This window comes from Fomitiporia mediterranea, assembly GCF_000271605.1.
Source record: "Fomitiporia mediterranea MF3/22 unplaced genomic scaffold FOMMEscaffold_5, whole genome shotgun sequence".
Classification (NCBI taxonomy): Eukaryota; Fungi; Basidiomycota; class Agaricomycetes; order Hymenochaetales; family Hymenochaetaceae; genus Fomitiporia; species Fomitiporia mediterranea.
The window spans coordinates 1,120,358-1,140,506 of NW_006760390.1; the positions used below are offsets into that span (position 1 = coordinate 1,120,358).

At 49.0% G+C, this 20,149-nt stretch overlaps 8 protein-coding genes across 8 annotated transcripts; 2 read left to right on the forward strand and 6 right to left on the reverse strand.

Annotated features, from left to right (window-relative positions):
- Window positions 1-22: 22 nt before the first annotated feature.
- On the reverse strand, window positions 23-736 carry FOMMEDRAFT_154874 (uncharacterized protein; the record flags this gene model as incomplete). The annotated part of the gene is made up of 4 exons (XM_007265305.1): window positions 23-151; window positions 261-347; window positions 490-595; window positions 678-736. 4 exons carry the CDS (start codon window positions 734-736, stop codon window positions 23-25), a joined length of 381 nt encoding a protein of 126 aa, XP_007265367.1.
- A 199-nt stretch (window positions 737-935) lies between these two features.
- Window positions 936-4,119, reverse strand: FOMMEDRAFT_19129 (uncharacterized protein). Its single transcript, XM_007265306.1, has 4 exons — window positions 3,818-4,119; window positions 3,163-3,732; window positions 2,996-3,086; window positions 936-2,939 (listed from the first exon to the last, which is right to left on the reverse strand). The coding sequence occupies exons 1-4, from the start codon at window positions 3,987-3,989 to the stop codon at window positions 2,858-2,860; spliced, it is 915 nt and encodes a 304-aa protein (XP_007265368.1). The 5' UTR covers window positions 3,990-4,119; the 3' UTR covers window positions 936-2,857.
- A 903-nt stretch (window positions 4,120-5,022) lies between these two features.
- On the reverse strand, window positions 5,023-6,520 carry FOMMEDRAFT_133152 (uncharacterized protein; the record flags this gene model as incomplete). Its single annotated transcript, XM_007265307.1, has 8 exons — window positions 5,023-5,039; window positions 5,170-5,248; window positions 5,332-5,500; window positions 5,661-5,761; window positions 5,924-5,989; window positions 6,113-6,187; window positions 6,425-6,455; window positions 6,516-6,520. 8 exons carry the CDS (start codon window positions 6,518-6,520, stop codon window positions 5,023-5,025), a joined length of 543 nt encoding a protein of 180 aa, XP_007265369.1.
- Window positions 6,521-7,586: 1,066 nt separating this feature from the next.
- FOMMEDRAFT_154879 (uncharacterized protein) lies at window positions 7,587-9,407 on the forward strand (the record flags this gene model as incomplete). Its single annotated transcript, XM_007265308.1, has 9 exons — window positions 7,587-7,627; window positions 7,698-7,784; window positions 7,858-8,005; window positions 8,056-8,453; window positions 8,684-8,988; window positions 9,038-9,051; window positions 9,107-9,123; window positions 9,179-9,325; window positions 9,383-9,407. The coding sequence occupies 9 exons, from the start codon at window positions 7,587-7,589 to the stop codon at window positions 9,405-9,407; spliced, it is 1,182 nt and encodes a 393-aa protein (XP_007265370.1).
- A 237-nt stretch (window positions 9,408-9,644) lies between these two features.
- FOMMEDRAFT_120979 (uncharacterized protein) lies at window positions 9,645-11,524 on the reverse strand. Its single transcript, XM_007265309.1, has 2 exons — window positions 10,996-11,524; window positions 9,645-10,936 (listed from the first exon to the last, which is right to left on the reverse strand). Exons 1-2 carry the CDS (start codon window positions 11,489-11,491, stop codon window positions 10,641-10,643), a joined length of 792 nt encoding a protein of 263 aa, XP_007265371.1. The 5' UTR covers window positions 11,492-11,524; the 3' UTR covers window positions 9,645-10,640.
- A 565-nt stretch (window positions 11,525-12,089) lies between these two features.
- On the reverse strand, window positions 12,090-16,026 carry FOMMEDRAFT_139924 (Het-C-domain-containing protein). The gene is made up of 20 exons (XM_007265310.1): window positions 15,899-16,026; window positions 15,661-15,827; window positions 15,571-15,597; window positions 15,442-15,516; window positions 15,320-15,385; window positions 15,249-15,268; window positions 15,093-15,195; window positions 14,796-15,042; window positions 14,650-14,746; window positions 14,551-14,599; window positions 14,226-14,499; window positions 14,132-14,163; window positions 13,998-14,076; window positions 13,748-13,878; window positions 13,658-13,699; window positions 13,469-13,606; window positions 13,275-13,413; window positions 12,942-13,220; window positions 12,814-12,885; window positions 12,090-12,753 (listed from the first exon to the last, which is right to left on the reverse strand). Exons 1-20 carry the CDS (start codon window positions 16,008-16,010, stop codon window positions 12,224-12,226), a joined length of 2,679 nt encoding a protein of 892 aa, XP_007265372.1. The 5' UTR covers window positions 16,011-16,026; the 3' UTR covers window positions 12,090-12,223.
- A 186-nt stretch (window positions 16,027-16,212) lies between these two features.
- FOMMEDRAFT_19134 (uncharacterized protein) lies at window positions 16,213-17,680 on the reverse strand. Its single transcript, XM_007265311.1, has 2 exons — window positions 17,631-17,680; window positions 16,213-17,570 (listed from the first exon to the last, which is right to left on the reverse strand). Exon 2 carries the CDS (start codon window positions 17,521-17,523, stop codon window positions 16,252-16,254), a length of 1,272 nt encoding a protein of 423 aa, XP_007265373.1. The 5' UTR covers window positions 17,524-17,570; window positions 17,631-17,680; the 3' UTR covers window positions 16,213-16,251.
- A 712-nt stretch (window positions 17,681-18,392) lies between these two features.
- Window positions 18,393-20,046, forward strand: FOMMEDRAFT_145959 (Aldo/keto reductase). Its single transcript, XM_007265312.1, has 11 exons — window positions 18,393-18,445; window positions 18,501-18,514; window positions 18,576-18,591; window positions 18,652-18,675; window positions 18,733-18,862; window positions 18,919-18,932; window positions 18,986-19,166; window positions 19,222-19,300; window positions 19,357-19,607; window positions 19,664-19,824; window positions 19,885-20,046. Exons 1-11 carry the CDS (start codon window positions 18,410-18,412, stop codon window positions 19,930-19,932), a joined length of 954 nt encoding a protein of 317 aa, XP_007265374.1. The 5' UTR covers window positions 18,393-18,409; the 3' UTR covers window positions 19,933-20,046.
- Window positions 20,047-20,149: the final 103 nt, after the last annotated feature.

Below are 20,149 nucleotides of genomic sequence, written 5' to 3' on the forward strand. Positions count from 1 at the left end.
CGGAACGCCTCCCATACTACAGTTAAGTTAACTCGAACTTCTTATCAACCGCCGTCTCCGCTCCGACCAATGGCTCCACTTCCTTCAGCGTCTCTTTTGCAGCCACGAGCGACTCGTCGCCTGCAATCCTTTCGTCTCCCTCGACGGATGTCTACCAGGCGCGGATGCAGCAGCCGAAACATCAGAAGTTTGGAAGAGTAATGCGGCGAGTAAGTTAGTTCTGACTGATGGGGAGGGAACGAGAACCAGAAGCGACGCACCACAAGATCTCGCAAGCCACCAACCTCGTTCCTCAGCTTCTCCTTTGTCAACTCCACTGTTCGAACCGTCTCATTTACCAAGTTATTCTACATGTCGTAAAATATCATCCGTATTCGCATTCCACGTTATATCATTAGTGATAGAAGTCCATCCATTTAAATGAATCAAGAGTCATTAGACAACCTCGGAGTTAGAGAAAACAATGCAGATGACGAATAGGCTGCTCACAGCATTCTTGACTTCCCACTCATCCCCGCCTAAACTCGAAAGTTTTTCCGCCTTGACGCGCAACTCATCGATCTCTTTGAGATATACGTTGTTCTCCTTTGCCAGCCTAGTTTCATTGAAACAAGGGCAAGGCAAGTTTTGGTGGATGAATTCCGAATCGACGTGTCGCATATATGCAGTCCACATACCGCTTCACAGAACCCGTTTTTATCTTGAGCGAGCGCTTGATTGTAGCTTCGTCACTCATGCTGTGTCTGCTAGACGATTGTAGTATGATTGTGAATTATTGGGAGTTCAGTTGCAGGTATTAAGTAGTCAAGGATGATCCTTGTACCGAGCAAATCAAATACCAAATAAAGTTCAGAAATTTCAAGATTCTTCCATCGATACGATTACGATCATCCTCCCGATTGTGCAATCAGAGTGAAAAACACAGCCAATCAACAAAACATAGCACATATAATCAATTGCTTTGCACAAGTAGTGCTAGTGACTAACGAAAACAAAGTACTATAGTAAGTACTATTGCAAACTGAATCCAGAGTCCAGTGTAAACTACTGATGAGTGTGGTAAGGTCAATGGATGCAGCAAAAGTAGTCCAGCGCCGCGCAACGGCGGTATAAAGTCATAACAAGATAATCTACATAACAGGGCGTCGCATTGTCCTCTCTGAGAACGAACGTAATCCAATTGCGTATGAAGAGGTAAGATGAGAGAGAACGGAATGTAGTGGCACAAAGCATTAACACAACAGTGGAGTGGAGCCGACCAAAGATAAGACAACATTACGCACGGACAGTACCGCACGTCAACGCTCGGGAAAGGCTCAGAGAAAGATTGGATACACCAAATGCAGACAGGTTACGCGAACCGGGACACGGAACAGCAATCCGACGTAAACGCACGAGCTCCCTCGCACAACCGAACGCTGACTGAGGTCCGCGTGGCACACTGGGCGCACACACAGCCATGCAGCGCTCGTGCTCACTTCGACTCGACTCCGAACAGTCGGGCCACCAAGCATCTGACGTCAATTCCATAGGCGAGGGCGACGGGGCGCGGATGTACGGGTTGGCGAACAGACTAGAATCAACAAGCATCACCGGATTATGTGCAAGACGGTGGTCTGGCCACCACAGCACGACCTAGCGGATGCGAGGACCGTAGTGGACGCGGGCGTACGGTGCGGCGCGGCAATCGGCTGGCTACTGGCCGGAAAAAATCACGATGATAGGCGCGAATGAAACGAAGGAGGAAGAGGTGTCGTGTGAAGGTGAACGGACGCTTGTCGAGGGCTGTTCTAGCCACACCAATTCGCGCGCTATCTGCAGGTGACCAACCATCTCTTTGCCTTAGATAAGTGTTGTCGACGAACAGCCATACGGACATAGGCTTATCTGGATGGTCGGAGACTTGCAGCACGAAAGTTGAAATAAAAAGGACTGGCAAGAGACTCCAATAAAAGCAGCCAGCGACAGGAAGTGGAGTAAGGGAAAAGGGGGGGGAGGGAGACAACGGAGTGGAGGGATTGTGTGGAAAAGTCATGTCGTGGCGTAAAAAACAGCAATCAATATAAAACCAATAAAAAATGCAATGCAATAAGTAATCAAAACTGAGCAAGCAAATGCGTCTAGGATAAATGGTTCCATAGATTGTCACGATAGAGAAAGGAGGGCATGCCGTAGAGGCACATATGGATTAGCAAAGACCGGTGTATCGGTGGCACCTGTATCGGAAAGGTGCAGTCGGGAGAAGTTGGCGAGGGCGTGCGTAGGAGACAAACTGACTGTACAAAAACAAGAAAGTCGACAGCGGCGGCGGCGAGACGCTAAGCATCAATTCGTAAGAATTGACGACCGGCGCATCTCTAGCAGGCGCGCACTGCTCTTGCGTCGTGTCGTTGCTCCTCGCAACAAGCCCTGGCCGTACGTCCCAGACTCGTGCTATCCAAACGAAGTCGGAGGGGGCGTGAGGATGTAATCGGCGATTAGCGTGGCGCCGCCACGCAGACAATCCAACAGATAACAGTGCATCGCAGAAGCACTACCATGGGTCGTAAGACGGGATGCAAAGCTCGTAATAAGACGTGAAACCAATGCGAGAAATACGAATGCGTGAGAGAATGCCGGAGAATGAGGTTAGATTAACTGCAGGGCGATAAAGACGAAGTAATCGGGGTCGTGAGTAGCCATGCATCCCGAGCAGGCATCGTGAGTCATTTTTCAGAAGTTCACATTGACAGATTGAGTAACGAAGATCCGTGGTCAGGAGAACACCGCGGAAGTAAACCGAGCATTGCCGGACTCGGTCCTTTTACGTTTGGCCTCTCCAAGCAGAGAAGACCAGCCTTTCGTGCGAGAGCGGAGCTCAGAAGGCGGTCTGTTGCTGCGCAGCGGCGAGGACTGCCCCATGACGTTCAGCGGTGCTGAGCATGAGAGCCTCGTTCAGTCTGGTCGGGGTAATCAGTTACTGGGTACATGAAGGAAGAATACCATGGATACATACGACCGTAAGCGCTGCGTCTCCATTTCAGCCTGGTTGAGCCTCGTCTGGAGCTGTTGCTGAGTCATCTCGAGGTATTTGATGTGAGTCGTCGCTGGATTAGGAAAGATCGGCGGATCAGAGATGCGCGCCTGCAAATAGGGGAATCAAACAACCAAACAGATACTCACCTCGATCCAGAAGTGACACCTTGCTGGACTTCTGGTTCGACACAGGAAGCACGTCCTTGAGTCTGCGGTAGCCGTCACGGAGTTCGTCACGGCGACGCTGTTCCGACTCAATGCGTTGACGGCGGATCTCTTCACGGCGCTGATCGGAGTTGGCAGAAGCACTCAACGTGGGTGTGAAGTCCTCTTCGTCGTCATCACTCGCGTAATCATCCTTGCTGGCACGGCGCCTGCGCTCTGCGCGGGCCGGGCGAGCACCAATTGGGTTGAAACGGTGCTGGCCTCGCGTCCCTGGAAGGTTACCGTGCACGGAGCCAGGCGAGCTCACACTGTTGACTGAGTTTGAGCGAACTTTGCGCGTAGGCGCCGCATTGGAAGAGGGCATGCTATCCGAAGAGAGCTCGCCATTGCTCAAGTGCGTAAGTGCAGGCGGGCAGATGCTGTCCGGCGGAGTGAAGGGACGTGCTGGTGATCCCGTAGTGAACGAGGCACCGGACGAGTAGGCATAGTCCGGAAGTCCGCCCGCAATGTTCAGCGAATCAAATGAAATGCGAGGCGATCCAGCACCTGGAACTACAAAAGATTACAAACAAGAGTAAGTAAAATTACAGAAGCGAGTTCTTTATCCAACAGGTGGGTGAGCTCCACTCAGACTTACGTGGGACGTTTGCGACATTGAAGGGGGAATGCGGGAATTGGAGGTAGTCGAAACTTTGGTAGGCATCGACGTAGGGGAAAGGCGGAGTTGAGGAGACGGCGTCCATGGAAAAGCCCGGCGACTTTGGGCGGTCGAGGTGATCAAAGTGCTGCTGCTCGATGTGGGTGGCCATTGTGACGCAGAAGAGATGACTATCAACAGCTAGGTACGTGAGGACGAGGAAGGAGGCGTAAAAGGGCGTGAAATGCAAACAAAAGAAAAAAGAAAAGGAAACGTGGGTGTAGGGGAAGAGGAGGGAAAGGGAGTAAGTAGAGTTGGGGGGATGGGAACGGAGTTATATAGTGTTATATAGGAAAGCAGGGGGCAATTCAGTCCTATTTCGGAGTACGGCTAGATGTCCGCTGATAGTCCCTTTCTTTTCTCTTCTCACTAGTCTCGCTCCCTGGCCCTCTTGTCCGCCTGAGCTGCCCGTGTCGCCTTCGCTCCCAGTCACATCAGCATGAAATTCATCCCGGCTCATCTCCCAATCCGCACATTAACCCACCACGTCCGTGGTGATTTGCTTCCGTCTCCACTTGCACTAGCACTCGTCTGCCCGTGGACCCTCGACCCATGAGTGCATCAAAAAGCGTCCGCACCGGGGTCCGAAGATACTATCAATTCAGGATCTGTCACAAGCCTACTGTTTACCCGTCCTGCCTTTTCTGGACACATTATTCCTGTGCTCAGGCCAAACACGAGGCAGAGACCCTTTTCATTTCCCGTCTTTCCTACTTTTCTCCCATCAAACCCTACTGCCCATCACAGGCTTCTCCCCCATTTCAGCAATTTCGACGCGCTCGCAAACTCCGTGTCCTTTCAGCGTCCCAGCCTCACTAAAAAAGACAAGTCGTATCGTAGCCTGCAGACTCGAACCAGTGCTGTCCATTGAATACAACAAAATAATGCAAAACAAAAATATCAAGAATCATAAATACAAAAACCGTGAGTCATTAACGTCATGTCATGAACTTCGTATGTGTCGTTAGATCGTATCACCATCGCACCCGTGTGTCTCTCCGAGCAGCAAATCCGGAACAGCAAGCATACATAACAACTTCACCCTCTCACTCGCAAAGAGGTATCTCGGTACCATTGTCAGATCAAAGTTTTCACTGCATCGCGCGCAGCACCGCGACGCTCAGCACGTTGACCCCTTTGTCAGCCTATGAGTTGTAGTACCCTATAACCAAATTCCAATGTTAATCGATCTTGACACCGATCTCCCGGACATGAAAGAATAGAACCGCCGACGGAGGTAGAGAACTATTCTTCCAAAGCCCTTTCACTTTTCAAAACTTCGAAGAACTCACCCCCATAGAACGGACCTTTCATCTCCCGGTAATGTTCCAGGCGCTTTGAGAAGCGCCAGTTCAGAAAGAGCATGTAGAGCTTTTCGTATAAGGAAAAACAAAGAAATCAAATAGCTGTTGAGCCGAGCATAGCACGTATTAACTTGGAAGGCTAGAACGCACCTGAAAGACAAGATCTATGAGCAAGCCAACAATGAATGCTGCATACAGGCTCGAAAAGCCCGAGGCGCAAAATCCGCTTGGTATCGGATGCCCATTGTCGTAACCATTAGCGACAGACTCGGTCCAAAGTTGCCCTCCATGGTCGCATTCCCAGGTAATCTTGTCTTTCCTAAATGCGCAAACAGATGCCGGAGAAGTCAGCCGGGTGCAAATGAAATTAAATCGGTTAGAAAATCGATGTGACTAAGAAGGCTTCCCGCAACATCGAATCAAAATGGATTGGGCAGATAGGGGAAAGGAATTAGCAGAATGAATTTCTTCTCACTTACCCTCGTTGAAGCTCCAAAATCATGATAATCGCTCGGATAGCACATATGACTACAATGAAGGGCCATAGGAACTTACACACTCGCGTCCAAATGTATGACCTCTGTCAAACGAGGAAAGAGAAGACTTAGCGCTCAAAATATTCCGGAACAAAATAAATGCAACTAAAGCGAACGGCAAGATATCGGAGGTGGGTCAGAGGGATTCATCTCCGCTCCGCCAGGGCTTCTGGTGCAATCTCAATCATTAAGCGCGAATTACTTACGTTTGAAAGCGCGAGGATATTGATGGCAGCGGCGGAAGCTACACCGATTGAAATGCCCCCATAGATCTGCCTGCAGGACAAGATGGCAACGGCGGGACGGCAAGTTAGTCTCCTCGATCAAAACGTGACAGACGCAAGATACTGAAACTCGGAGGGCAGGGGAAGGTACATAAGGACACACAAGTTTACGTACCATTCCGGGAAAACAAAGTAAATGTACTGTCCCACCACGAGAAGGAAGATGCCACCAGCAAGGCTGTAGAGCTAACAATTCGGAGATTGGTAGGGTTACATCATTCAGCTTCGAGTCCTGGAAAGTTGCGAAGAGTGCGAAGTAGATGCTCACAACCATAACAACACCCCAAGCAATGGCACCGTGGCGCTACGAGTTCCGGTGGTCATGCACATACATTTACAAAACTCGTTAGTCAACGGGTTGAGAAGCGGACGGGGGCGCGGTGATCCGGGAGAAATGGTATTTGCAATTAGCTCAAGACCTACCAAAGGCAAGAGTAGTAGACAGTTGTCACACCTACAATGTAATCGGATAAATGACGACTATAAATGAAACTAAAAATCACAAAGCGCTTACCACATGATATCAGGATATTAAATAGGGTACAAGGGTTCTGGGTTTCTTGGAGCTTACAGTCCTGATACAGGCGGCAGATACAACAACACAGCACAGATGTTCGGGTTGATCAGCGAGGGTTTGGGTAAAGAAAGTCCGTAATCGTATCAGTCGCGTTTCAGGATTGTATGAAGGGTATATACGACGGTAGAGAACACGAGCAGTGCTCGTACGTGGTGGACGAGCAAGAGCTTGAAGAGCCCCTATCCACTGAGAATCACTGACCTACGACTCGTTGCCAAATGAGGTCACTCCCTATTTTCCCCGCAAACACGGACCAAATATGGACACACTTAATCTATTTGCGAAAATGCATTCACTGTCTCCCCCTAAGAGTCAACATTGTGTCCTATTACTCGCAGAGAGCCATCAATCGTCTAAAGAAGCACAGTCATTTACTCTCTTGCCATGGGCTCACGACCACGAAGATTATATCAAGTCTGCTCACCTCAGACCGGATGCTTTCATTTATATCGGCAGCTACTATTACCGTCTTCCCGATGAAGACTTTTTGTTCACGCTCTACCCCCAGTGCTGTGCTTGATTAATAGTTCTGTCCCAGATTCCGGAGTTCCCTCATGTGGCATTGAACCTAATTTGGATGAGCCCTTTTCTCAAGAAAACAAAGCCCTGGCAAGCGAAAAATATCGGAACCGATATGAAGCCAAGACTGCAGTTGCGATGGAAAGAACAATATGTAATATGCATGCCTATCTATCAGAAAGCATCAAAGAACTTCTGAATCTGCATACAGGATCAGAAGAGCTATGATGACGGTCATGGGCTGGTACTGTAAGTCTTATCGTTGTTGCAGCATAATATGACTGAGCATTGACGTTCAGCAATTGTTCATAAGTAATAGTAGAATTTTTCTCTCACTAGCACACACCCCTCTGGATCCTCTTTTTTGTTTCGGTTCATCTCTTGCAACCACCTGGTTGTTTACGGGGCAAGTGGACAGCAGTGATGGACTTTGTGACAATGAGTCGGTCTTCTGAAATGTGGGCACTTACTATTTGAAAAGCACTTTCGATGTCTTGTGCGCTCAATGCATGTGATGCTCGTGGTCCCAGGTACGCTAATCCACATACAATGTGCTTTCACTTATTTCGAATTCATATATGCTAGTAATCCTTAATAAAGGCTTGACCGGCACGAACCTTCTGATCAGCTGTCCAAACTTGCAACGGTTTTGGCGATTATGAACCCAAATACGACGGAACATCACCGGTATTTCGCAACTTTCATTAAATGCACGTTTACCTCCCACGAACAGTCAAGGCTCATGTTCCGCGAAGAGTAGAGACATATCAAAGACGGAAACATCCACGACATCGATGGACAGGATGATTATGGATGATCCGCTATTCTTTGTTCTGCACTGGACCGTTCGAGTGATTGGATTCGGATCTCACTGTACTGCGGCTCGTGATGCATCGATTAGAGCGAAGGTACGCTGAAGAGAAAACGGATACCAGTCTGGAACTGGAGTAAACTAAAGGCGAGCAGTTATGCAATACCCGACGTCACAGAGGATTGTGTTTGCAATTGGACAACAGCTGTGCAGCGGCAGACGGCGGCAGTACAAACTGCTCTGGAAACTGAAGAAGTCGAGTTACTCGTCATACCAGGGCGTCTGTGTCCGATGACTCTCCGTCTCTTGGAGTACCAGGTTCTCCTAATGTCTTTCTCAGTGTCACTGTACCTGACTTCGTCGATTCATCCCTTTCGCTGGAGCTATGCCACCTCGAGCGTCTCCACTCGCTTAGGGATACTAGAAGATGATAAGGTGAAGCCCATCTTGGTTTCAGTCTCTTCACATTCCGAGGCAACAAACTGCTATCCGCGGAAAAGAGCAAACGTCCTCACCACTTCATCACATACGACACAAAACTCTTCGTTTGTCACAATTTTTTTGATTACCCAACTCTTCTGGCCTGGATAAACTTGAGCGGAGGCGGTTCTGTGAAGGAAGAGGATATGCCCTTCGTGATGAGCCACTAGCATCCTTTGGTATCATCTGTTGTTTGGATGCTCCGAAGAGCCGATGGACACTCAAGCTCCAGTTTACCTTTTTTCGTGGGATAGACTTGACTTCAGTGCAATGCTTCTCCTGGCTGTCCCTCTAGTCACTTTGTCGCCACTGTTGTCCGGGTGAATACACGAGAAGCTAAGGAACTGTATCCAGGCTTGAACTCCGCCCGGGATTCTGCCCGGTCCGCCCTCTGGAACCACACGCCTGGTGATTTCCCAGCCTCATGTTGCACGTTTATTTTTAAAAGCCTAAAACTGCATTTACCTTTCTACCGCCGACTCGTTATCCGGAACAGATCCTTCCAGATACAGGGTCCCAGCATTCCTCGTTCTTCAATGTCCACAACGACCACTATGGCAGCATTGCAACACGAGGTCTCCCGAGTTCTTCTCATTATTGGTATCCGGTTCTGTCCATGTTCTCCCAGGATTGATTTACAATGAAATAGTACTTGACAGGTCAGTGATTCTCGCACATTAATACTCCAGAGTGTGCAACAGCTGACCTCTATCACCAGCGGCGTCCCGCACGGGGGTACCGTCCATTGAAGTCTCGATCGGACTGGCCAGCTGTGAATCGATATTTTCAGATACTCGGAGGTCACGGGAGGAAGTGAAGCCATAACTGCGATTGTCACCACGCCTTTGCCTAGAGGAGGGCCACAAAACCCGATTCATATTTTACTCGATCTTTCTAGTCGCTTAAGCGTCTTTATGTTTTCTACACGGCGGGACATGTGCGCTTCATGATCGTCAGAACAGGCCATTAGACTGAAGTGAATGATTGTTGCTAGCTATGTCGCGCCCTCAAGTCAATAAATTCGTGCAGGTCAGCTGGTTGAGGTGGCGTTTATCATAAGGAGTGCCTGCCAGCCTGCACTGTATAACTTTTTGCCAAGATTACGGTTTCTCGTACCTAAAATGAACTTAGCTTATAGAACGGTGTCAGTTATTTGTCGTGTTCCGTTCCCTTCGAGTTCCCAGGCCATATTTGAAAACGAACACGAACCCTATCACACTGCCTCAAAAAATCAGTGAATACAACACTGTTTGCACGCGAAAATACTTGTACGCCGAACAGACTATGTAGTTACATGACTTTATGTACAAAAATGTCCATTGTAGTGCCTACGAGTAGTCTCTTTGCTGAGTTGTTCATTGCTCGCGTATAAGATGGTGGGCAGAGTAAGAGAAATGAAGACAAGCTGCCAGCAGGCTTGTACTTCTCCCCGCACTTGAAGGGCGTAAAATGGTTGTACCCTGGCAAAGGTTAGACGTATGTAGACAAATGGGACAAGCGAGCGTCTGAACAAGCTTGAACCCACTTCTCTATCTGCCCTCGGTCATCCGTGCGTCGGCAGTGTCGTGATGGGTCGTCATCCAGTCTTTGCTCACTTTTTGAACTGATGCATCAGCGGGCGAAGCGAAGATGGATATGCGTTGAGCGTCGTTCGTATGGAGAAGGGTGGAGAAATAATCATGGTGTTACAAGAATGTCGCGAGTGACCGTTCCAGAAGTGAAAAACAAGACCAATTGGGATCAGAGTGCGTGAGAGCGCGATGGAAACGGAAGTGTACAATCAAGCTTCGTGCGGCATTTTTATTTTGACAGCGAAGTGTCGATTTAGGCGATGAATACAGTGCTGATAGGGATCCTGGAATCCCGGCCAGCTTCTTTGAAGGAACCAATTGGCACCACACGGGGAACTTCAAAATACGATGGCGAGCGCTGACCGGTTGCTGGACCGAAGGAGACGCGGGGAGCGACGATGCGTTGAATTTGGAAGAGTTTGAGCGTCTTAGGAGCTGAAAAGTTATTCCTGGCACAGAGTTGAAGCGTTTGATACCACTATCCGAAATATACCACCTCAAGCTCCTCAAAAAAGCGAACAAGATTTAGAGAAGAAAACATTGGAAAAACGAAAAGGAACGAGGGAACGTTATACAGCAGCAGTAGCAGCAGCAGCAGATGTCGACAGATGGAAATCAAGCGCATAAATAACAAAAAGACTGTTTCTGTCCAGCATCAAAGGCCTATCATTTTCCTAGATGCTAAAACTCGTCGGATCCGTCTGAATCCTCACGAGGAGGTTCTCCAGTAACTGGGACGAGGTTATGCGATGCCTGAGAAGATTGCGAAGCAGTCTCGGGAGGTGGAGATAAGGGACGCTCCATATTATGGACCATTGCCTGACCAACAACATTTGCAGAGGCCTCGGGGGTACTACCGACACTAAGAGATATCTTCTCGTTAAGCGCTCGAAGCCTCTGTACTTCGCCTTCAAGGGCTGCGAGCCGTGTCTGCATCTGTCGCGTCGATTTGTCCAACTGGATAATGTAGTTCGTGGCTGGACACATATTACGTGAATATATGCGCTGGGATTCTGAAACAGTAGATGAAACCTACCACGCTCAAGTAAAGATACTTTGCTACTCTTCTGGTTGGAAACAGGAAGGACGTCCTTTAGTCTCGCGTATCCGTCCCTGAGTTCATCTCTTCGCCTTTGTTCCGCTTCAATGCGCTGGCGTCTTGTGGCTTCCTTCCTGTTGTGAGCGATTTCTTGTACAACGGACATCATGTTATTGTGTTCGTCGGAATCAGAGTCAATGGAACGTCCACGGCGGCGGCCGGAAGACGAATTCGATGGCGACGGCGTCGGATTATAGCGCAGAGGATTCCTATGTACAAGACTGCCGCCGCGAGAAGATGCCGGAGAGGTAGTACCACTGGAGTTCCTCGAAATGTAGATGCCGTCGGCCGAGGTGTCAGATCCAGAAACTGGGGGGGACAAAGGGTCGTAGCCCGGAGATTGAGGAGGAGGAGGAGACGCGTTGAGCGGGAGATTTAGGTTGGGGGGCGAAGACGGAGGATAGGCTGGGTTAGGGTAGGGATGGTTAGGCATGAGGCTAAGGTTGCGGAACTGGAAAGCTTGTTGCAGCTCTCCGGCCGACATTTGGCCTGCAAAACAAAGCGCAATGTGAGCAGAGGAAGGGCAGGCGGCAGACATGAGGTTATGGAGAACCCACGCGGCTGGTGTGCGTTGGGCACGACTTCGTAATTGGGCATCTGGTGCGCAAAAGGCATCGACGCGTAGGCCGGATCGGCTGTTTCTGGATGATAAAAACCATACGGCGGCTGGGCAAGAGCAGGGTCGTGCTGCATCTCGATGTGTTCTTGGGGGCGGGGGTGCTGCTGCTGGTGCTGATGATGGGGGATGTCCATCGTCTAGATATTGCGAGGTGGAATGCGAGCGGAGACGGAGAGATGGATGTATGCGGATCGTCTACAGCGTCGTACGGGTCGTCGTGTTGGTCGTCCGAGTCGTCGAGCGTCGTAAGCGAGTGGGGTGAAGGGGAGAAGAGGGAATCTTGGGGCGGCAAGGCTGATGCCTCGAGGCCTACCTTAAGTAAATCGAACACGAGGCGGCTTTGGCACTCATATATCTATTTGCCGCTATTTGGCTGCTAGACTCTATTCTATTTGCACAACATATAGCCTGCGTTACGTAACTGATGTCTTCTCAGCCACATTCATTGATTCAATTTGTACAATGGCCCTGTGTGTGCTACAAACTCTGTTTATTTATGTCCCGGCCTGTGTGAATCCAATCCTCTCTGCCGCCTATCACCCTCTCTTAGTAGTACTCGTCCCGACCGGGGGATCTGCGCCGCTCGCCATCGTCTTCTAGGTTCAGACGCTCCGCTCCGAACGTCTCATCATTTCCATATTCTCCACGACCTCCATCATATCCGCCGCTGTAACCTCCGCCACGGCCGTCGCCGCCACCTCCATAACTACCGAAGCCTCCTTCATCGCCGGTAGACTCGCGAGGCGCTCCTCCGTAGCTGCCGTAACCCTCATCTCTAGGCGCTTGCCGCCGATCATAACCTTCGTCGCGTGTTTCGCCTCCATAGCCTTCACTACGTCCGTACTCGGCTCCTCCACGTCCGTATCCGGTCTGAGAATATGACGGCTGGTAGCCTTCCCGAGAATATTCCGGTTCTTCTTGCTGACGGCCTCCGTGATACCCACGACCGCCATATTCCTCGCCTTCGCCTCTGTTGGCAGAACCGCCATAGGAATCGTAAGAAGACGTCTCGAGGCGACCCGAACGGCCGTAGGACTCGGACTCCTCCCGCCCATAACGAGTGTTACCTCCGTAACCTGGCAAACGCATTCAGTGTTCACTGTAAGTATCAGTATAGACATGCTAGAATAACGCACCGTCACCGGTATCCTCACGTCCGTAACGTGTCTCTGTACGACGAGAGTACGAGTCCTCAGAACGTCCATAGTCTGAATCAAAGCGTCAGCACAAGTACAACTACGTATCTCTGAATCACTTCACTTGCCTTCGCTCTCCTCACGGCCCCTGTAAACTTCTTGGCGCTGTCCATACGTATCTTCACTGCATCGCGATGTGTAATCGTTATCGCTCTGACGACCTCCGTACGTGTCCTGAGCTCTGCCGTATGGCTCCTCATCGCCACGTCTGGAGTATTGTCCAGCATTCGATGAATACTCTGGGTCGTTCTGGCGACCACCATAAGGTTGTCTACCCTGACTATATGCTCCATCCTTGCCATCATCTCGACGTGAGTAAGAACTCGTATCGGTGGTCCCACCGTAACCTAGGCGCCATGTTAGCTGATTCGTCGCGTTAGACATGGCTATCTAGAGCCCACCTCCACCAGAATAAGTTTCCCGACCGTAACCGGAGCTCTGCGTCTGCGGACGCTGCTGTGTGTACGTGGGTGCTGCGCCCGGCTCCCCAGACCCATCATCAGATCCTGGGCGTTTGTTTTTACCTTCACGGACGCTTTCCTGATAATTTCTTGTCAATACTAGTCGGAAGGCAGCGAATCAACAGGATCACTACCTTGGTCAAAGCTTGAATAATTTCGCTTCCCTCGCTCTCTCCCAAGCCACCAAACCAACGTTGCATTTGGTCCATCATTGCGTTTTGGATTCTTGATCTACCTGTGGCATAGTATGGGTGGTGGAAGGCCTCCAGGATCTGGTGCAAACATTGAATGTCAAATGCATTTGATAGGGCTAACAAACATACCTCGTCGATCACACGTCTGGGATGCTCGTCGTTGAACCAAGCCTAACAGAAATGAAAAGACGTCAAGAAAGACAAGATAGATGGCCTTACTTGAACAATAAGATTAACACTGTTCTCAACTACAACCTGAGCAATCTTTCCAGCTGGCTCGTTCAGAATAAGCGAGAAATGGTCCTTGGACAAGATTGAATGACTAGGGTCACTGGCGTTGGGATTACTGATACGATGAGGAGAGTTAGCTTCCTAAGAATTCTATACAATCAACCTTGCACTCACTTGAACACCTGTCAAAATCACCAAATCGTTGTGTCTGCTAGCCATGCTCAACCAAGGGAAATACTAACCTCATACTGATCGTCAGAATCGATGACCGCTTTGCTACCCTCGCTGAGAGCTCCAGTGACTTGTTGCATGATTGGCTATGCAAGGCAAAAATAAGCTAGTTAGATGGAACAAAGGATCAGCCGGGCTCACTGTCAGCCACGGAGCCAGGAGTGTATATATATCTATAGAATAGACGCCATTAGTCATTTCAACAGGAGTTTCATTGGTGGGAGAAACAACATACACGCATTCAGCGCATTGGTAAGTTGGTCAATTAAGTCATTCAACCCTGGTATCATTTCCATCTTCTCGACGATGTCTCGATAGACACCATCCCGCCATCGAAGAATTTGAAGTAATTGATCTTGGACCTCCTTTGGTGCATACTTATCTGGGTTGAAGTCGAAAGCCTTCTGCTTGAGATTCGCAGCTTCATCCGCCTTCTCAGATCCGCCGCCAATGGGGAGCTTGCTGAGGATAGCTCTGAGTCCCTCAAATGAAGAATCGGCATCTCCGGACTGGGGATAACATTTATAATTGTGCATCATCAGCTAGAAGCATTTACACACCTGCTTCATTTTGTCGAACAGGTTCGTAACACTTGCTTCACTGATATGACTGTAGAGACAGGTCAGAGTACTGCAGAGCAAGGGCGCATATGCACTGACTCGGTTGCTTCGCCCATGAGTGAGTGGATGAAGTCAGCACTACCAAATGTACCAGTGATTAAAGGTGGTGCTGGGCCGTCGGGCGTTTGAACGATCACTGGAACAACCATCAATTCAAAATAATGCATATCTAGCAACGAACATACCATTGTCACCGACGTGGCAGAAAACCTCAGAGTGACCCATTTTTCTCAAGGCAATCTCGCACCAATTGCTATGCGCGAGTAGGTCTTCCATCGTGTGTAGACCTGTACCCAAGAGCCGATAAGCCTCCCAGAGATCACTGCCCTCACGGCCTCGTGCACGTCTGCCGTACTCGATGCAAGCCTCAAACGTGCGGCGAATATGAGCAGTAGACGTATCCCATCCTTCGTTTTCGGTTGCCATGTAATTCTACACATGGCTTAGGGCAGTCTTTGTGTTATTATGAGGAAGTAGATTACCTTCATTCCAGTGCGTTCATCAATTTCAAGTTCGCGTGAATCAACTGGGGGCCTCAGTTTGGGATGGAACTGTCGGGCGTCTCCTTCTTTCTCAGCATATCCTCTGAGAATATGTATGTCGGTTTTGGTTAAAGAACTTGAAAAGTTAAAACATACTTCGGATTGTCGATATGTTCCTATGTACGAATATTAGCGGTAATGTATCGATACAGGTAACACAAACTTACGACAGGCAGATATACGGACAGCCTGTCCGCTGTGACTTCAAACTCTTCCGTTGCAAAGCCGAATGTCTAGTCGGCACATTTATAAAAGTTTCCCATAGCTACTGGCGTAATTGTATGCGCACCATGAACCCCAAAACAGAGATGATCATGACAATAGTTTCCGCAGATAATTTACTCAGACCCGCAATGTCCATCGCCTGCAAAAGGTAGGTTCGAGCTAAGTAACTAATCCAAATAATAGGCGACCTGACCTGTGAATAATCTCGAAGCCAGTTGCCCTGGATTAACGGATTTCACGTATCAGAACTATTCGCTTATTTTGTGATGAAGTAGATACTTGCGAAATAAACACGCTTAACGTCCAATCGTCCAAACTTCTCGCCGCCTTTAGCACTGGATAGGACTGAAGATGCGAATCCAAGAAGGCCACCTCCAGAAGCGGCACCCGCTACGGTCTTTGCAAGATTCTCAAGGATCCCCTCGATATCACCATGTCGGAAGGCCTTGTCTGTTGACGTCGCGATTTGAAACAACGTTACTGAATCGATAGACTCAGAGCAATCAAATATATGGTCATACCATTCAAATAAGAGAAGTCCGGTATGTCTCCGGCACCGAAGGCATGTACACCTACTGGTGCGCAGAGGATGAAAATCGTGCAACTTAGAATAATTGCTGTTAGTGTATGCATGAATGCTGTCGATGATGGTGGTCACTGGATAAAAGAGTTGATAGATCGCGATGTATCTAAGTGCCCTAGAAACAACTATGACTCTGCCAAGCCTTTCTGCAACGCACGTGGATTTTGATCTCTTCTTCTGTGGGGACAAATTCCTGAAGCAGATTGGACTAGTCAGCATAAGGCTAAGATAAAAGAAAGTAATTATATTGCGGGTAATTCTAGCTATATAGATGTGCAGATATTTACTACATTAAAGCATCGTATCGAGGGGGATTTGTGACCGCATGAGCATCAGGTCGAGTAGACTGGCGTTGATAGGCAAACGTAGATCGTAACGATTGCCCAGCGTTAACAAGTGTCCGTTGAGAAACTCGACCTCCGTTACCTTCTTTCCTTTCTTCAAGTCCGCCAACATCGACGACATGTTGTTCTCAGTGATCTTCGCCACGCGCTTGCATTCATCGATAAGGGCACCGTTTGATAGCTCCGGGGGTATGTAGACGTCTTTGAGAGACGTTCCCTCTCGACGATTTGCCAAGGCCTCTGCTCTGAATACTAACGACGCTTCTGTGCAAACTCGATATGCCATGCGCCCTCCGGCCTCGTGTTCGAACAGTTCTCCATTGCGACAACCGAGTATCGCGGTAAGCGGATTTATGACACAATTAACGACTAGCTTTTGGCGTAAGATGACTTGCATGGTTGAGAATGGTTCCCAGGAGGTACGCAGCGCCGACACTTTTTGCAAAACTGCGACTGTGTTGCGAAGTGACCGGTAGCGCGTGACCTCGTGGTCGCCCTTTGGGAGTGCGATGTCGTTGATATGAAGGCGTGGCTTATGGCCGTCATTATCCGAGGCGTGCAAGCTCTTCTCGAAGTCTCTCCTCCCATCAGGCACGATACCGAAGCGTAGTTGTCCAATCCCAGCGTGGACAATGTGGAATGGTGCACGCTTGAGCCAGATGCCATGAGTGTTGGAGACGAGTATGATATTGGGACGGTTCGCAGGGTTCGTGAAGACTTTCTCCATAAGGAGCTCGTGCACCCTGAGGTTCCCGTTCTGCAACAGGACAATCGTGCTGTCTGATGACAGTCGGTGTTCCACTTCTTTGATTGCAGGCAGCGTCGACTGCGCTTTACATGCGACAAATAAGGAGTCAATGTGTCTTTCTTCGGCAACCTCCTCTTCTTCCGACACTGAAGTTGACTGCAACTCATCTCGCGACGGTACAACAGGTCCACTCCATCGTGCTTCCTGCAAACCGTTCCTGTCATCCCCAGGAGTCTGTGGCGTTGAAGAAAGCCAGGAGTTTTGAGGAGGTCGTGATGATTCTGTCTCGAATCCCGCGACAGAGCTGACAACCCCGTCGTATTCGACGTGAAGTGGTAAGCCGCGCATGCGCCTTGCGTATGTTCGGTCCTTGAACATAATACTAACGGCATGCTTGGGAGACAGGCTTCGCCGCAAATGAAATGCGATGAGCTGACCAACGGGTCCCAGACCAAGGACATGGAATCGCATGTCACTTCGATACTGCCGTTACTGGCTGCTCGCACGAACATGAAATCCTGAAAGCAGCATAGTTTTTCATAAGACAACTCAGTGGTTCAACAGGCTTCTCCACTTACCGACAAGTTTGGGGACCGAAAATCGTGTTATAGAGGCTTAATGCACTCACGTTTCCATCTCAAATGTGCAACGCAGTGTGGAGCTATTGGACCGATTGGCCAAACTTTTTGAAAGGTATGTGACACAGCGATCTTCCATTTTTGGCCGTGAGATTCAATTTCCTGGAACTCGTTATACTGGCCGGCCCGCTGTATCCCGGTTCAGAAACGCCATATGAATCAGTATTTTGTCAAGTTCCAAGATTGCAAAGTTCTAGAAAATTACCCCGAGCTGACTCGTAGCTGCGCTGTTATTTTTGTGTCCAAGGAAGATTATGCAAGTTCTCACATCCATTTAGCTCGTCAAAACCACGGTTTAGGTACTAATACTAGTCTAATAGGGCGTGAATGCTGCAGTGATCTTACGCCAGACCATTCGCAAATATACAACATATTTGGATAAGCTCCAGAGCGGCGCTCGGAGTACGAGTAGATTATCCCTCTCAAGAACGGATTGGTTTGCACAGTATAACTCAGAGCGACCAGCCTACCTAGCGTTAGCGGCGCTACAGCAATAACGCATGTACCTAGTAGCACATAAAGAAATCTAGTTTTCGGAGATGATGCACACCCTCAACGCAATGGAGTCACGTTTCTTCGTTCCGGCATTGCCGTCCCGCCTCGGGCACAATTCCGCTCCTGCTTAAATATACCAGCCATTCATACCAAGTACCCCGACAATTTCCCGTCGCTATCTGATTCTCCCTCTTTGCAACCACCATCATCACCAGCGAGAAACCATGTCGTCCGTCGTACTCAAGAGGACTGGCCAGAAGGTACGCGTTCACGTATTATTTTCTCAGCTCAGATACGCTGACTAGTCGCTATTAGATGCCCCTCGTAGGGTGAGCTCCACATCCTGAACAGCAACGCATATAGTCTACTAATCATTGTCTTCTGCTCAAGCTTCGGACTCTGGAAGGTGCTTCTGCTCTTTCGAACTCGGTCAAGTATCGCATACTAATAATGGTTGCTGATCCAGGTCAATAGAGACACTTGTGCAGATGTGAGCCCAACTTGAACCAGCATATAACATATTGATAATTTATGTATCATGATACAGACTGTGTATAACGCTATCAAAGTCGGATATCGTCTATTTGATGGTGCCGGCGATTATGGCAATGAAAAAGAGGCTGGCCAGGGTGTTGCAAGGGCAATCAAGGATGGTCTTGTGAAGCGCGAGGACTTGTGTGAGTAGGATACTCAATACTGCGTCCTTGATCCTATTTTAACACAATCGCCCTAGTCATCACATCAAAGGTATCTGACCGTCTATTTCTCTCCATGGAACAATATATTTACCTGGACGGAAGCTATGGAATACCTTCCACGCACATGACCATGCGAAGGCTCTGGCGAAGTACCAGCTTGGCCTATGGGGGATCGATTACTTTGATCTTTTCTTGGTTCACTTCCCAATCTCTCTGCAATATGTAGACCCTCAGCACCGCTACCCCCCTGAATGGTGGGGCGACGATGGAAAGGTTCACCTCGGTGATTAATTATTTTATTTGAGATGGGGAGAAAAGTCTGAATATTCGAACTGTAGCAAACGTTCCCTTCCAAGAGACATGGAGAGCGATGGAGGAGTTCGTTGATGAAGGCTTGGCAAAGAACATTGGCATTAGGCAGGTTCTCTCACGAAGATTGGCCGGTTTAGAAGGCACTAATGTCTTTCTACCAGTAATTGCCAGGGTTCTTTAATCCTGGATATTCTTCGTTACGCCCGTATCGAGCCTCAGGTCCTTCAGGTCGAGATTCATCCTTATCTGAATCAAGAGGCTCTCGTCAAGCTATGCAAGCTGCTCGGAATTGCTATCACCGCGTATTCGTCATTCGGCCCCCAGAGCTACCTAGAACTTGGCGTGAATAAGGGTGTCGCTAGTCTCTTGCAACACGACGTGGTTTCTGCGATTGCTAAGTCTCACGAGAGATGTGAGTTACTATTCCTGATGAATCACCTGTGATTGATACAATCGTTACATCCGTAGCTACTGCGCAAGTTCTCCTTCGTTGGGCGACGCAGCAAGGCATTGCCGTAATTCCGAAGAGCAACGATGCTGCGCGGTTGGCTTCTAACCTAAAATGCGACGACTTCAACCTATCGGAGGCTGAGATGAAGCAGCTTAGTTCGATGAATATCAATCTGCGCGTAAGTAAACGCACTGTCAGTGGGATTCTTGAGTGCATGTTAAACTGGTACATCGTCTAGCTCAATGACCCGGCGGATATCGACCCACGTCTCGGTATCTTTGCTTAATTATGCCCCCATCCTGATGGACTAGAGTAAATGGTGCCATACGATTTCTTTGTTCCGATAGTGTTAGAAAAAGTGAAGTAGCAGAACTTCTCGATGCTATCTGCGGCTGGTCAAGAAAAAATGTTATCTGTGCTGTATTACTTTTATTCAATCACTGCGGTTGACTGCGGTAACTGCGGTACAGTGACTGCGTGGCTGCGCTTAAATGATATGATTA